General features: G+C 38.3%; 2 protein-coding genes across 13 annotated transcripts in view; one reads left to right on the top strand and one right to left on the bottom strand.

Moving 5' to 3' along the window:
• WDR25 (WD repeat domain 25) overlaps window positions 1-9,796 on the bottom strand; it is a 72,473-nt gene extending 62,677 nt beyond the window's left edge. For 3 of the 9 annotated variants that reach the window (XM_041120075.1, XM_030000612.2, XM_041120076.1), the window contains exons 1-2: window positions 9,700-9,796; window positions 6,396-7,171 (exon numbers count right to left, since the gene is read on the bottom strand). In XM_041120075.1, the coding sequence (XP_040976009.1) occupies window positions 6,396-7,112 (717 nt within the window). In that variant the 5' untranslated portion in view covers window positions 7,113-7,171; window positions 9,700-9,796. The other 6 variants (XM_030000620.2, XM_030000645.2, XM_030000636.2 and 3 more) reach the window with 6 other exon arrangements.
• Window positions 9,797-9,969: 173 nt separating this feature from the next.
• Window positions 9,970-14,882, top strand: part of WARS1 (tryptophanyl-tRNA synthetase 1) — a 29,279-nt gene continuing 24,366 nt past the window's right edge. Inside the window, exon 1 of one of the 4 annotated variants that reach the window (XM_030039466.2) lies at window positions 9,970-10,085. The gene's annotated coding sequence lies outside the window, so the exon portion shown is untranslated. Of the gene's footprint in view, window positions 10,101-10,335; window positions 10,420-14,882 lie in introns of those variants that run through there. The other 3 variants (XM_030039473.2, XM_030039482.2, XM_041120097.1) reach the window with 3 other exon arrangements.

Consider the following 14,882-nt stretch of genomic DNA (forward strand, 5'->3'; position numbering starts at 1 on the left):
AGCGTACTTCCATCTTAATAATCAGCAAGCTTAAAGTCCTTGGAAAAAATATACATAGTTCTAAACAGACAAAGGAAGAAGGTCAGAACAAGGCATCATAAAGAAAAGTCAACTTCAGTATTTCAGAATAGCCTATTTAGTAGCCTCTTCAACAATAGCCTCTTCAACAAGAAAATGACAATGTTTTCACACAGCTAGGTAAGCAGCACACAATCTCCAGAATATGAGCGTTTCCTTGCCACTTCCAAGATAATGGGGAGAACTTCTTATTATTTTTAAAACACAGTATTAAAAGTGTACCAACATCAGAGATATCTTTTTTTAAAACATTTCAGTTAAAGTGGAATATATGTTTTAAATACGACGATTCCCCAAATTTTCATCTTGCACATCAGCTACAGTTAAAGGACCATTGCCACAATTAGATTTTTAAAATGAATCTAAGAATTGCAATACTTGGGGTCCTAGCAGCATGATACCTAATACTGCTTAGTGAACAGTTTGAATCTAGCTTAGCAGTGACAGGGCTATAGCCATCTGACAGCTACATGTGAGTTTATAGGAAATATCCTGGCAGCTTAAATTCATTCCTTCATAAACAGGCACGCATGTGACAGAACAAGAAACACTGCCTAGTTCAAGTGAATTGTGTGCAGAATGGTTGAAAACAGAAACGTTAGAGTTTGTTACTCTGAGGCAGGATAACGGTGGTATCTAGGACATCCGTATTGCTACCATCAGTGCTACACACATTATATGGATGAATGGAGGCTATCATGTTCCAGCACTTTCAGTCCAATACAACAGGATCAAGAATAACAAATTCCTGGAATATACTACTATGCTATCTTTCTCCTAACACACAACTACAAAAGAATTAAAGGTTTCAAAAATATGAATAAAAATGGTATTTCTTGTAGTACTTGATACACTCCAGGAAGCAAAATCCATACATTAAATGTGACCAGTATGAGTAATATACCACTCTAGATCTAATGATCACAAGAGAATCTCCTAAGACTAGAGAAGTATCTGGAGGAGATCTCCTGAGGTAGCAAGTTACAAAGATGAACTACTTTGGAGCTCAGAAATCCCCTGACTTGAAAACAAGCAGAGACCAGAAGAGGTCTTAAAGGTACCATAAACCTCTGACTTGTTCTTTTTCTCTAGGCATTTACTTACGAACCCTACTAGAGACTGACCACCGGGCTAGACAGAGCCTTGGTCTGAACAAGTAAGGCTGTTTTTGTGCTCTTGATCATGAGAAGTAGGCAACGCCTCTGTTCAACCGGCTGACATTATTAAACTAATTTTAAAAACTTTTACTTTCCTTGTGTAGATTCAGCTGTGACTACATGGATATACAGTTCAACTAGGCAAGTAGAGAACAAAATGCATAAGAAAAACTTCCAACAATGTGTTACCAGTCATCCCATCAAAGTGCTATAAATATCTATCTTGCATACCGAAGAATCACAGTACTTTCTTTCCTTGATCCTGTTCATCAACGGAGGGCGAAAGTGCTGAAAATGAAGAAATACTTTGCAACAAATGGAATACCTGCTGTGACGCTCTAAACAGAAAACCAGGAACAGAGAATTAAAAGTTTACAGATGATTATATAAAGACGTTACCTTGAGTTAATTTTAAGACAAAATAGGAAATACAGAATAATGGTATGGGAGGCTTGAAGTTATGAACAATTGTTAAAAAGCTAAGTCCAGCATCAGTAAAAAGTGAAAATGTTTACATCTCTGGATCTATGTAATTACAAGGTCCTCCAAACAAAAGAGACTAACAACGCGAATGCAGTATAGTGGTTTCTGCAGTTGGTAAACATGTCTTTCAAGAGACAACTTTTTTTCTACCCTGCTACCTAAGGCAAACAGCTGTATTTCAATGGTAACCTGTGATTTTGGATTCTGTATTTGAGGTTCTAAACCAGAAATACCTAAACAAGGTCTGATGTTCAGAAAGTGTTGAATATCCACACTATGGAAACTAGGCACCTTTAATAACAGTGTTGAGTCTCAAAATGTTGCAAAAAACACTAGACAAGATATTAAAAATCACAAACACTATTTCAGTGTTTAAGTAGGCAAAACCAAAATGGCAGTTGTAGCCTAAATTTCATTTACAGCAGCTATTCAAAGAGAAGGTAGAGAAGAAGTGTATCCGAAGAAAACAAATTTAATCAATTCAATCATGTTTCACAATCCTTAAAATACATACTTAAACTAGATACACAAGCCACTGATAATACAGGTAGAATGTGTAGTGAAGAAGAGCACTGCCACAGTAAGAGCTCCCACCAGTACTTTCCCTAACTTGAATCAGGTTTCCTGCCCCTTTCTCCAGCTACCTAGGCTGGAAGTACTATCAGTTTCCCCTTCCAAAGGGGAAGCTCAAAATTCTAAGAAAATAGAGGGCAAAAGACTTGCCAAAGCCTAAATCTAAGCTTTTTTTTTCCCCCCAGTCCTTACAATTTAAAATTTAGCATGAAATAGTCTTTGATTAATGCTCCAGATTTGAAGAACTGCGGGTAATTAATCTATCTTACTTCCAGGTCTCTCTGAAGTTTTCTTATACGTTTTGCAACACATGCATAAACTTTTAATTTTGGTCTTTCAATGTACAACATGGAGGCAAACATTAAAGTCTTCCAGTCTTCGCAGACACAGTTTAGTTACCATTCCTTTCGAAGATGCTGAGGAGCCCCATCTGCTGGTAGAAGTGTTACTCTAGAGAATTACACCCCTGAGCTGATAACTGATTTTTTTCAACTGTACCACTTGACAACTGTTTGGGGGTTGGGTTTTTTTTAAATGCAGCCATACACAAAAAATTAATAGCAAGTACTTTGAATGAAAAATACAATATCCTCTAAAACAGTGCATTCCTTCCTTAATACGCAAGATATTTATACAAACTGCTTCAGATGATCTTTCCTGATACTAGGCTATTCTTCAGTCAACACAAACTGAAAACATCAACTCATTTATTGCAAACATTTTAGTATGACTTACACTGATTCATAAAGGAGATGGTAAAGTGCACGTTGGTTAATCTGGGAGAACATAAATGGAAGACTGTTCTTTTCCCCTGATTTAAACAGGATACATACGCACACTTAAAAAGTAAGAAACTACATAATCAGTTCTATATATACATTTTAGATATATCCCTGTGTGATATGGATGATTTGATCATAGTAATTTAGATGGCAATAAAGAAATTAAGATCACTAAATCAAGATAACTAAACCAAGTATTTCTTCCTTCTCCATGCAAAAAGTTTCCCAGAAAGGAAAATTCTTAGTTTCTGATGAAAAATTTAAGAGAAAAATATTTAAGCATATAAGTACAGATAAAAGATGCAAAACTGTTTGGCTAAATGGTACAAAAATTGCATACAACTATAGATCTTTTGATTTAAGCACAACAAACTACCACAATCAGTTAAATCTGCGTATACAGAACTCTTACTCTGAGAAATCTCCCCTAATATTGGACTCTTCAAAAGATAAATGTCTTAATGCATAGGCTGAATGCAATGACTGAATCCAAGATATTTACACATGAAAATATTCAGTCACAGTTATTCAAATGACTAACTGAAATTACAGAGTTTTGAAGCTCTGGATTGCCTGCTCTCTCTGATCATACAGGGATTTTAGGCTTCTAACTGTGCTTTGAGTTTTATCTGAATCGGATGTTGAAAGTAAATACTGCAAATATCCTGAGTGTCTGCATATTCCCATTAAAGGGAAAGAGGACACACTTCCACTGCCCGGATTTAAACTAGCAATTCCAAGCAGCTGTTTTTGGAAGAAAACAACAAAAAAGGTAAGCTGTGCGAAGGTACAGGATTGGAAAAAAAAATAGTACATCTACAACTGCATCTGCATTTTCAATCAGTTGTTTTATACTTCTACCAGAAAATGGAGAACTTCAGGCAATGGTAGACAGCCAAAAAATCCCCAGAAGATAAACTACTGCTGTGATAGTCATTAGAGATTTATGGGCTCATGACCCTAGAAAGTTAGTGAGATTAGTTTATAACATCAAGTCAATACTTAATCTAACTGTGCCCTCTACTGGCCTGAAAGGTACTTCTGTAAAGGTGCAAACTTTAAAGATGCTGCTGCTCATACCATTAGTCTTCGATTTCATTAAGAAATAGCAGCAAGAAGCATTCATAGGTATTTCTCCACAGGCTACCTTCCAAAATACGGAAATGTGTTTTAATATACCTTGTAACAGTCACATTATTACTTTATTAGTGTTATAGACTTGCATGCTCTGAAGTGTTGCCAACTTTAACATATTCTACTTATATTGAATTTCCATGGTCTGGGGCACCTAAAGCAATTAGATGTCTTCAAAAACCAGCTTTACTGTTAAAGACTGCTTCCAATCAGGGGTGGTAACACTACCTTAGAAAAATAAAGTAATCTTCCTTTCTGCTTAGAAGACAAAACAGACAGGCTATTATTTCCATTTTTTAATAATTTTACATTGCAATGACAACTTTGATTTTAAATTGTTTTACCAAATTTAACACATACATAATTTCACTTATCAGTAAAATAAGGCTCTGGGATAGTAAACAAACATTAAGCATATGGTGTGACAGTTTAAGACAAAAAGTCAAATTCAGACACACTGAAGTCGGAGGTGCATATAGTTTTGTACAATCCAAATTTAAATTGCTGCTTACCAAAAACATCCACCAGCACTTTTTGCTTATCTTAGAAAAGACTAAGTCTTTTCCTTCTAAGTCTGTTCTTCAAGAAACAGCCAAGATTTAACTTATTAAATATATTAAAGAACACTTGCAAAGAAAAACCAAGGTATTTTTTCCTCCATTTAATCTTTAAGACAAAGATGTAAAAAAAACATGGGAAAGAAAATAAAGGAGGAATCACCCACAGTTCAAAGCATTCAGATTTTGATGGTGTGATAGGTTGACTACAGAACCAGTGAAGCTATTATAACTTAAGAGGATAAAAGATAAGCAATTGAGAGGAGTAAATTTTATTTATGCTATAGATCTGAGGTTTTCTCTTCTGTGAGCACCAGTGCTTTAATAGACTTTAAAGAGAAAAAAGCAGAAACTCTGTCCAAGATTCAAGAACATCTCTGCTTCAAAAACACAAAGTCAGCACATATTTCACAGGACCCCATGGCAAAAATGGGGAAAGAGGAAAGAAAAGAAAAAAAGAAATTCTAAGATAAGAAAAATCATACAAAAGCCAAACTAAATGAAACTCGGTTCTCCACTACAAATTAAAACAGCAAAAGAGTAAAAAAAAAAAAAAACCAACTAATTTTAATAAGAGAATTTAAGAACATTTTTTCCTACATGAAATCAGAACACAAATTCATTTTTAAAGTTCCCTCCTCTCCTTTGGTTTTAGAAGTATGCTGATACAGAGGGTGGTGTTCTTGCCTCTTTACTTACTAGGATTTACTTAAAAGACCTAAATTTTAGAACAAGTTTTAAAATAATTGTACCTACTATGTTAAATACATGTTAGATACAATAAAGCATGCTTTCCACCAAAAAGGACACTTTCTATGTTCTCTTATCAAAACTACGTTCCTGTGTAAATCCACTTTGGAAGACTATCATTAGAACCCACAGGAAGCATTAGGCCTACATCTGGAAAAGCATACACATAAAAATATTTTTATTAACCATTAAAATAAAAGCATGACTCATCAGACTGACTAAAATAACAAACAAAGAACTGAAGCCAAATTCACTAAAGCTAGAAGGAAAATACACTTTAAATATTGAGCAAATAACCCTTGAAATCAAATTAAAGCAGGAAGACTCCTTAGATCACGACAGGACACCTTTCAGGGATGCAAGACCTGCCACATTAGTTCAGATGAAAAATCCATCTGACCTGACATACCTCCTCCACCAGTAGTCACTTAGGCCTGTCAGAAAGGTAAAGTTCCTCAAAATATTATTCCACTGTTGGCAGTCAGCTGTTTAATGACTTAAGGCAGAATCTATACCCAGACCATAGTGCTTATTTCCTAATTTTTAATGTCACAATGGCCATAATGAAAACCTGACATTAATACAGATTATGAGAAATTACCTACTAGAAATCTAACTTCTTAAGATCTAAAACACTGCAATGTCTAATAAAAAAAAAAAAAAAAAAAATTCCAAAATAACAGAACTGACTACAGGTCTAGTGAATGCTTAGGCTGCAAGTTCATAATAGGGTCTTGTACTGCAAAGCATCTCCTCGAATTCTGAATACACTGAAACTGTTAAACACACACAAGCAAGGATGTTATTCCCAGAAGATCATTATTTAATACAGTATTTTTAAGTTTGATGATTGGTCTGCAAAGCATCTTGTTTTACATTACCTTTACTGTTTTATCCATAGAAGCTGAGAGAAGCATGTGACTTTGTTCTCGTACAGGACACCACTGGATTTCATTAACAGGGCCACTGTGTTTAGACATGTAAAATATTAAGCTTTTGGGGACTTCAGTTAATTTATATTTGGATCCCAAATATGGCTTAATTAATTCAGAGATCTTTCTCGAAGTCTGCTCTCCTGATATGCCCAGCTTAACATCACAATCTGAGCTATCTCTCTGATCAGATTCTTTTTTTTCAGGCATACTGGAATTTTCTTGACGCAATCTTTTAGGGATATATGGTCTAATTCCTTTTATGGCAGTAGTACTGTCTTTATGTATTCTCTTCTGGGAAATGCCATTTCCAGAGTTTGTTGAAGAGCTTGATGTCTGTTCATAGTTTTTGTAGGACATACATAATGAAGTATGGCCAGAGTATGCTCTCCTACAATGAGGAGATATCAAATCAGTGTTATTATTCTGTGCATAGTGCTCAGGGGGATCTTCACAAACAGTGCTTGTGCCAGAACTGTCAGTGTTCTCAGTGGGCTGCATTTCATATGTAGATTTTGTACCCAAACTACCAGGTGCAGAGTACTGAACACGATTCACAGATGAACTTGGACAGCTTGTTTGTCTCCTAGAAGTATTGGGGACTTCAGCCTTTTCAGTTTCTGTCTCAGAGTCTGAATCATCATAAGCAACCAGTGATGAACTCATTAAGGCTAGACACAGCAGACTCCAGAAATCTCAGTGCTGGAATCCTCCAAAATTATGATCTAGAATAAAGAATTGATTATTCAGAGCACATTTTATTACAGAGTCTACAATTTGAGTAACTTAAGGATATAAATATGCTATTCTTAACAAAAAACCCGTTACTTTTACTCCTGTTTATTAATGGAATTTATTCCTCTATTATAACACATCCGTACATTCAATTACACAACACCATTTGCCTCCAAGCACTTCGCATACATTTTTAATGCACTGCAGAGATGCATTTGCATACCAGAAAACAATGAAAATGAGTATGAAAAGGAAAACAAACTTGCAACATAAGTACTGCAAATTACTTTAACCTTACTTGCAGTAGCACTCCCCCCCCCCGTCCCCCCCCAAGGGTAATTAATTATGTAGCGGTTTGGTATGTACATTTATAAGAATACAAAACCAACTATTTTGGAGTCAGTCTAACAGTATCTATATCTTAACAGTACAGATGACTTGAAAGAAGTATGAAGGGGTTCAACTGGCAACTAAAAAAGTAAATGCATTTTTGACCCATTCAGCAGTCTTGCAGTATGAGGAGATCTTCCAACTATATCCACAGAGCAAGTTCCACACAGCCTTTAGTTTTACAGAACAGACTTAGGCCAGAAGCTATGCTGAATTCATTATTTGCATTTACTTACAGAAAAATAAAAGCACAGATGCCTTGTTTGCTGTGGAATAAACTTTTTCAAAGTGTCTGTGAGAAAGAAATCTCACACTGAGACTGCATATGTAACATGCTGAATAACTCATCACCATAACAATCCCACCAAGCTTCTTCCAACAATTTGGATGGAGCATGTGGAGTATAGGGTTTACATTCAAACAATTGATGTGTCTGCAAAAATAATCTTTCAGCCTCTGTTGTTTATAGTAGAAAAGTACTGCTACCCTTCAATTGCTAAGATTGATTAAATGGGACTTTTTTTGTTGTTTCCTTGTCCAGCTGTTAGCACTCATTATGCTAAAGTGATTTAACCCACAACACTTTCAGATCAGCTGCTGAAATTCTTGGTTTAGGTCAGTGAATAAACCGCCCTCAAAAGCATCTTGATTAAAATGAGAAAGCTGTACAAAAGTCAGTATCTACCCAAGCCTTTGCAGAATTGACGCCAGAAGTGTAGGTCCTACAAATAGTACTGCAGGAGCAGTACTCTGGAACTTGTAAAGATTACTCATTTAACTTCAGAAGTAGATCTATTTGAATTAAAACAAGCATGTTTCATTTAACCTACAGAAGTGTTACATTACAGGCTACAGTCTGTAACGAAATTTCCAAACACAGATCCAGAAGACAGGTTCCTATTAAGACATACACATTCATCATCACAGATCCTTTCCAAGATAAGCGATCAAGGCGTCTAACTGGAACAAGGTGACCAACATTTTAGCACATAAAAGCATCAAGATCTCCCTCTAGAGGACATTTTGTCTTTATCTGAAGTTTATGACAGCTGTAAGTGACAGCAACTAAGAGCAAGAAAAAGTTCTTTTTAATAATACAGCCTCATTTATTAAAACAGCATAAACAGTGTCAAGAAAAAAAATTAAGTAGTGTTTCAGGAAAACTTAACTAACAATTCAATTCAAAAACAGTAAATTGAAGGTTTTAGCCTTAAATTGAAACCTCTTATCAAATAAATAGTAACTTTGAAGGACTGCACTTCAATATTGCAGTGCTGAAAACAGGCCCCAGCCAAAATGCATCATGTTCAAAGAACAAATACAGTACAAAGCTGACCTCTGGCTGAAAGCTATAAAAGAAGATACACAAGTGGATTGGGATAGACCTTCAAAGTTACTTTATTTTGTTTTAACACAAAAAAATTCAGTCTGAGATTCAGAGCTAAGTGCAAGACCGTACCTTGCACACACCAAGTTAAAAAAGCTTCCTGTGAGATGTTGGAAAGAAACTGTCTCATTACATTTGATCAGCATAAATCCAACCCATCACACACACCACCCATAAGCGTTAGTATGTTTGTAAAAGCAAAGCATCTCTCTCGTCTTAAGACTTCCCATTCCACTGCTGTTTTTAAAGAAACAGCACCCCGAAGTTTCTTATGCTGCCCTAACTAAAGAAAAACGCGGGGGAAAAACCACAACGTCCCTCATTGGAAGCATACTGCAACTAGATTGTTAATTTATTAACAGTATGACTTACTGAGCTAATAGGAAAGTTCATAGAGTTTTGTTTTTCTTTCATTTTCACACGACCGATTTATCCGAACGCACTAAACCGAAGAGCGTTCGGGTCGGCACGCTCAAGGCCCCAGGCCCGCTAAGGGACCGCAAATACCCACAAAGGTACGACGTGGAAGCCGAGACCAGCACTGCTGGCCGCTCGGGGCACGGGCCCGGCCGCCGTCGGACGAGAGGCGCAGCCGCCTCCCCGGGGCCGCTTCCTCGCTCCTAACGCCCGGCAGCCCCAGGGAAGGGGGCAATAACGACCCCAACCCACCGCCGGAGCACCCAGGCCGTCTCCTTCTCCTCTCCCCCGGCCCCAGAGCCCGCCCGCCCGCGCCGCCGGTACCTGCGCCCCACAGCCGCCGACTGCAGCGCAGCCCGGAACTCACTCGCCGGCCCCCGGCGGCTCCGCCTTTAAAAGCGCGCCGGGTGGAAACAAGGCGCCCACCTCAAGCCGTTCCGCGTATCACCCCCCTTCTGCAGGGGCGGCGTGTTGGGAAGGGTAGGGGTCAGGCCGCGGCTCGCTGGGCGCGTACGAGCCCTTCTCCCGCCGCTGCGGGCGATGTGAAGGGCGGTTGGTTGGGCTGGTGACTCTAGGGGGCGGGAGGACAGTGGGAAGCCATGGTTCCGGGGGTATGCGTTTCCCAGCCGGGAGTCGTGAGTGACGTGCCGGTTGGAAGGTGATGCAATGGCAGTGACAGAGGAGCAGTAGGGAGAGTCGAGCCGAGCCGGGTCGAGTCGGGCCGGGTAGGTCGGTCACGGCCGGGCCGGGGATGCGGCCTCGGGGAGAGACCCCGGCGGGTGGGAGAGGGGCTTGCTGGGCGATTGTTACCGCCCCCCGTGGCCGGCGCTGGGGGGGGGGGTGTCTCTGCTGGGCACATTGCCTCCCTCTCTCTCTCCCTCTGTGAGGCGGTGCGCTTGAGGGCTTTTTCCTCCGCTCCCTGCGGGGCCGCAGCCCCCGTGGCTCCATCGCCAACGCGTCAACAGAAAAAGCCCTTTTCCCTGGGAAGGGGGGGGCCGGCCTGGTCGCTGGAAGATGCGGCGCAGCCCCGGGAGGGCAAAGGTGGTGAGTGCCTTTGCCTTACCCGGGCAGGCGTGCGGTAGGGAAGCGTTGCAGGGCTAGAAACGTTAGCTTGCTGGTTAATTTTATGCACGGCTGTTCCCGCACAAGAGTTTAGCTCGTAACGGCTGTAGTATAGTGAAGAGTCGTATTGGACTTTCTTCAGATGAGAGTGGTTGGGTGGTCATATTATTATCTCCAGGAATCGTCTTGCATACTTCTATTGTATTTTCATACAAAAATTGATGATTACCGTGACTGGGAAGGTAGGTCAACTATGAAATGCAGCCTATGTTGGAGTACCTCTCAAGGCATGTTTAACACAGCATCTGTGTGCGTACTGCCTGCTTTAATTTCACTCGTCATTTTTTGGTTTATTTCTAGAGGCAAAACAGTTTTCAGGAACATGAGTGCTGTCAAACTTACATTTGCATTCTTTCATTCGTTCATGAAAATTTTTTCAGGACTTTTGTATTACTGTTGTCTTTGGAAGTCTTGATGTACCTTCATGCAATGTTTGTCATGAAAGAGCTCTTCTTAATGTGATGTGAAACCCTGTTCTTTGATTCTCAGGTCTCTAACTTACCAAATCAGATAGCAAACAGGGAAAGTGATCATAGATCTGTGACTGTCATCCAGTTGGATAGAGGGGAGAATACAGTAGTTTTCTGATACCAATGCCAAGGATTGGTTTTGAGCCTTGTCTCATGACGATTTAATATTCTGAAACAGTCACAAGCACAGTACCCATTACAAGTTACCACGCATAGCATAGATAGAAAAGGCACACAGTTCTTGGCTTTCAAGTTCACACTGTGAAACAGGCTTTTAAGTTCATCTTAGACTCTGGTCCTAAATATCCTGGTAGTCCATTCTGAAGTTCCCACGTATCATTTTTTTTCCTCCAAATCTGTTTGCGTATGGTATCTAACGTGCGTGAGACTGTTAGTTTTCATAATATCAATAAGAAAGCAAGAAAAAAAAGTCATGATAAAATGTAGAATATCTAGACGTTTCTTTCAAACAGTTCATAATTGCATTTATGAATTTCAAAAGATAAAGACCTATGTTCCATATTGCTGAATTCCTAGCTTGAATTCCACCAGCAAATAAGGACAGTACTGAGGTAGTCAATATCTTTTGTGTTCTATAATTGTAATATTCTCACCTCTTGTTGCAGTGACTAGGCTACTTTTGCTACTTCTTAATGAAAGTGCACCTTCCTTTGGGATTCTCTGCTTGGCTTAAATCCATAATATTCCAAACTTTTTAAAGAGTCTTTCTCTTTCACTGCTCTCCAGTATGTGTGCTCAGCCTCAGCTGTGACATTTCGGCCTTTGTGAATGGAGGCAATCTATCAGTAAGAATGTACATTCAGGAATCAAGTGAAAACACTAAGTCATAAGTTGTTCTACACCAAGGAATAATTCTTGTTTACCTTTTTCTATTTTGTAGAATCTGAAGCCAGTAAATATAACTGGCATATTCCTACAGAAAGAGTGTGTGTTAATCTTCATAAACATTTTCTAATGTGAATTTACTCTGCATACTTTCTTTTCCAGTGAAATATCTTGTGCCCATGTGTCGTGGCTTAGCCCCAGCTGGTAACTAAGCACCACACAACTGCTTACTCACTTCCCCCCCACCCAGGGGGGTGGGGGAGAGAATTGGAAAAAAACAAGTAAAACTCATGGGTTGAGATAAGAACAGTTTAATAGAACAGAAAGGAAGAAACTAATAATGATAATAATAACAATAATAATAAAAATATAATGTTAATAATAATATAAAAATAATAATAAAAAGGATTGGAATATATAAAACAAGTGATGCACAATGCAGTTGCTCACCACTTGCCAACCGATGCCCAGTTAGTTCCCCAGCAGCCATTCCCCCAGGCCAACTCCCCCCAGTTTATATACTGGGCATGACATCACATGGTATGGGATACCCCTTTGGCCAGTTTGGGTCAGCTGTCCTGGCTGTGTCCCCTCCCAACTTCTTGTACCCCTCCAGCCTTCTTGCTAGCTGGGCATGAGAAGCTGAAAAATCCTTGACTTAGTATAAACACTACTTAGCAACAACTGAAAACATCAGTGTGTTATCAACTTTCTTCTCATAATAAATCGGAGACATAACACTATACCAGCTACCAGAAAGAAAATTAACTGTATCCCAGCTGAAACCAGGACACCATGAAAAAGAGGAAAACACTAGTATCCAAATAAAAGAATGTAATTAAATTATAGGAATACATCAGAGAGTTGTTTGATATGCTTTAAATTACCTCTTTAAAAAACACTGTCAAACTGCAAATAATCAAGCTTGCAGGGATCGAGATTAGGCTAAAAACTTAAGTATTACTGATAACACATTAGTCAGTCTTATTTTAGTCAATTTTATAATCTAAGTACGGTATCAGTGTTAATAGACTAAGCAAATTAAATTAGCGGGTGGATGTATATACGTCTCAGCTTTCTCAGGGTATTCAACTGAAGCTGAAATCTGGGAATATTGCAGCTGTCTGACAAACAAAGCCTTAATGATAGATATGTTTTGGTAACTGGCAAGTTACCAAATCAACATTCTTAAGTTTTCTAGGCAGGTGAAGGCTTTTTACAGTGGCAGTTTAAATATATACTGTGTAAATATAACCAAGGTTGTGATTAGGCTGATTATTTTGTAGAAGGAAGGCTTTGAAATACTGCTGAACAGCTAATGCAACTGTTATATGCTTTTGTTTCTTCTTTTTTAATTCTGGGAAAAGGAAGCCAAATGAACATGTATTTTTATTAACAGCTTTTATGATTCACTTCGGTTACATATGTGTCTTGTAAACTATATGTATTCATGCCTCATGTGTAGCAATGGATCAATAATATGCTAGGGAATCTCTCCAAAGAGGCATAATCCTTTACAAGTCAGTAGGACTTGACATGGGCACAGAGTTCTTCCTTCATGGGCATGGGCACGGCATGACAGAGGATCCTTAGGGCAAATGCTCTGTTTCCAACAGACCACCATTTGCAGCTCAGCGTGAAGTTAATTTACTCTTTCAACTTGCATTGCATTTGTCACTGTCACGTCTGAATACAGTGCATGTAAAATAAGCATCAGCTTATGAATTAAGGTGACATCACTTTCCTCAAGTAAAAAAGCTATACAATAGCTTGGGTGATTGCATAAATCGACCACATCAGATTGTGAGGCAGCAATTCACAACCCTGGCCAAGTTGCAGTGATAGTTTTCATGGAAAATTTACTTTTCCTTCAGTTCACTTTTGTTGTTAGGATCTGCTCTGTTATCTCATTTTAACAGCCTTAGGTTTTCTGAAATTCTTTTATAATTCTCTGTATGCTGTCTGTGTACCTTGTTATTGTGGTATGTTCATCCCAAAGAGATTCATTTGAGGTAGTTGCAGTTTCACTTACAATGTTGTTTTTCTGACAGATGGTGTCCTCCTTTCCCATTTTTAACACTTATTCTATGTAAATATGGCAAGCTCACTATAATCAGAACCATAATGCTTTTAAAACTCTCTTCCCATATCAAGTTAATGCTTGTTTATCCTCTGTTCTGAATATTTAAACAGCATGATGCTTGAATTTTTACCAAAAAATGATTCAGAGCATATGTACTTCTAAAGACCTCATCATTTTGTACAGAGAGCTGCTGAGCATGAATAATTTTTGAAAAATAAGGATTTCTTAAAATAAGGAATTCTGCCTTTGCAGTTAAAATGAGTTTTCACTCATGGCAGATTGGTAACAGATTCACCAGATTTCTTAGACATAAATAAAACTCCATTTTTCAGTTAGAGATTATCTTAAGACAATTTATCAAGTAATTTTAGAAAAATTAGAGGGAGAAATTGCTGGGATACCATGAATTGCTGTGCCGCCTTTATGGGAGGCATATGTAGTAAAGTATGAGTTAATTCAATGCAATCCATGTTATAAGAGTCTCCTGTCTTGGAAATTACTAAAAGGTGTTCGGTGTATTCATTAAAATTAAGTACAGCAGAGCTTATTTATAACATTTTAGACTATAACTGATGGGACAAAGATCAAGATATTTCTGATGTGGAGTGAAAATTATTTTAATGCATTTGATAACAGAAACTATATGCTTACTTAACATTTTAACAGCATTATTTAACTTTCTGTACTTTCTGTGTTAGTGTACTGTAAACTATGCAGTTGTAGTTTTCCAAAGTCTCGGTTGCTGTTAATTAATAGACTGCTAAGAAAGTTTCAGATGATGTTATTGTTAATGTATACAACATAATAGATGTTAGCCTGAGAGAGAAGCCCATTTCATACTCTGTGCTAGGAAGTTCCAGTGATCAAGGTATATGTTGGACATAGGAAGACTGCTATGTTATTCTCAGTCATCTCATCAGGTTATTTTTTGTATGTACTGCTGAGAAACAGTACATTTTAATTCACAGCATCTTGCTTACTCAAGG

This window comes from Aquila chrysaetos, chromosome 2 (genome assembly GCF_900496995.4).
Source record: "Aquila chrysaetos chrysaetos chromosome 2, bAquChr1.4, whole genome shotgun sequence".
In the NCBI taxonomy this organism is placed as follows: Eukaryota; Metazoa; Chordata; class Aves; order Accipitriformes; family Accipitridae; genus Aquila; species Aquila chrysaetos.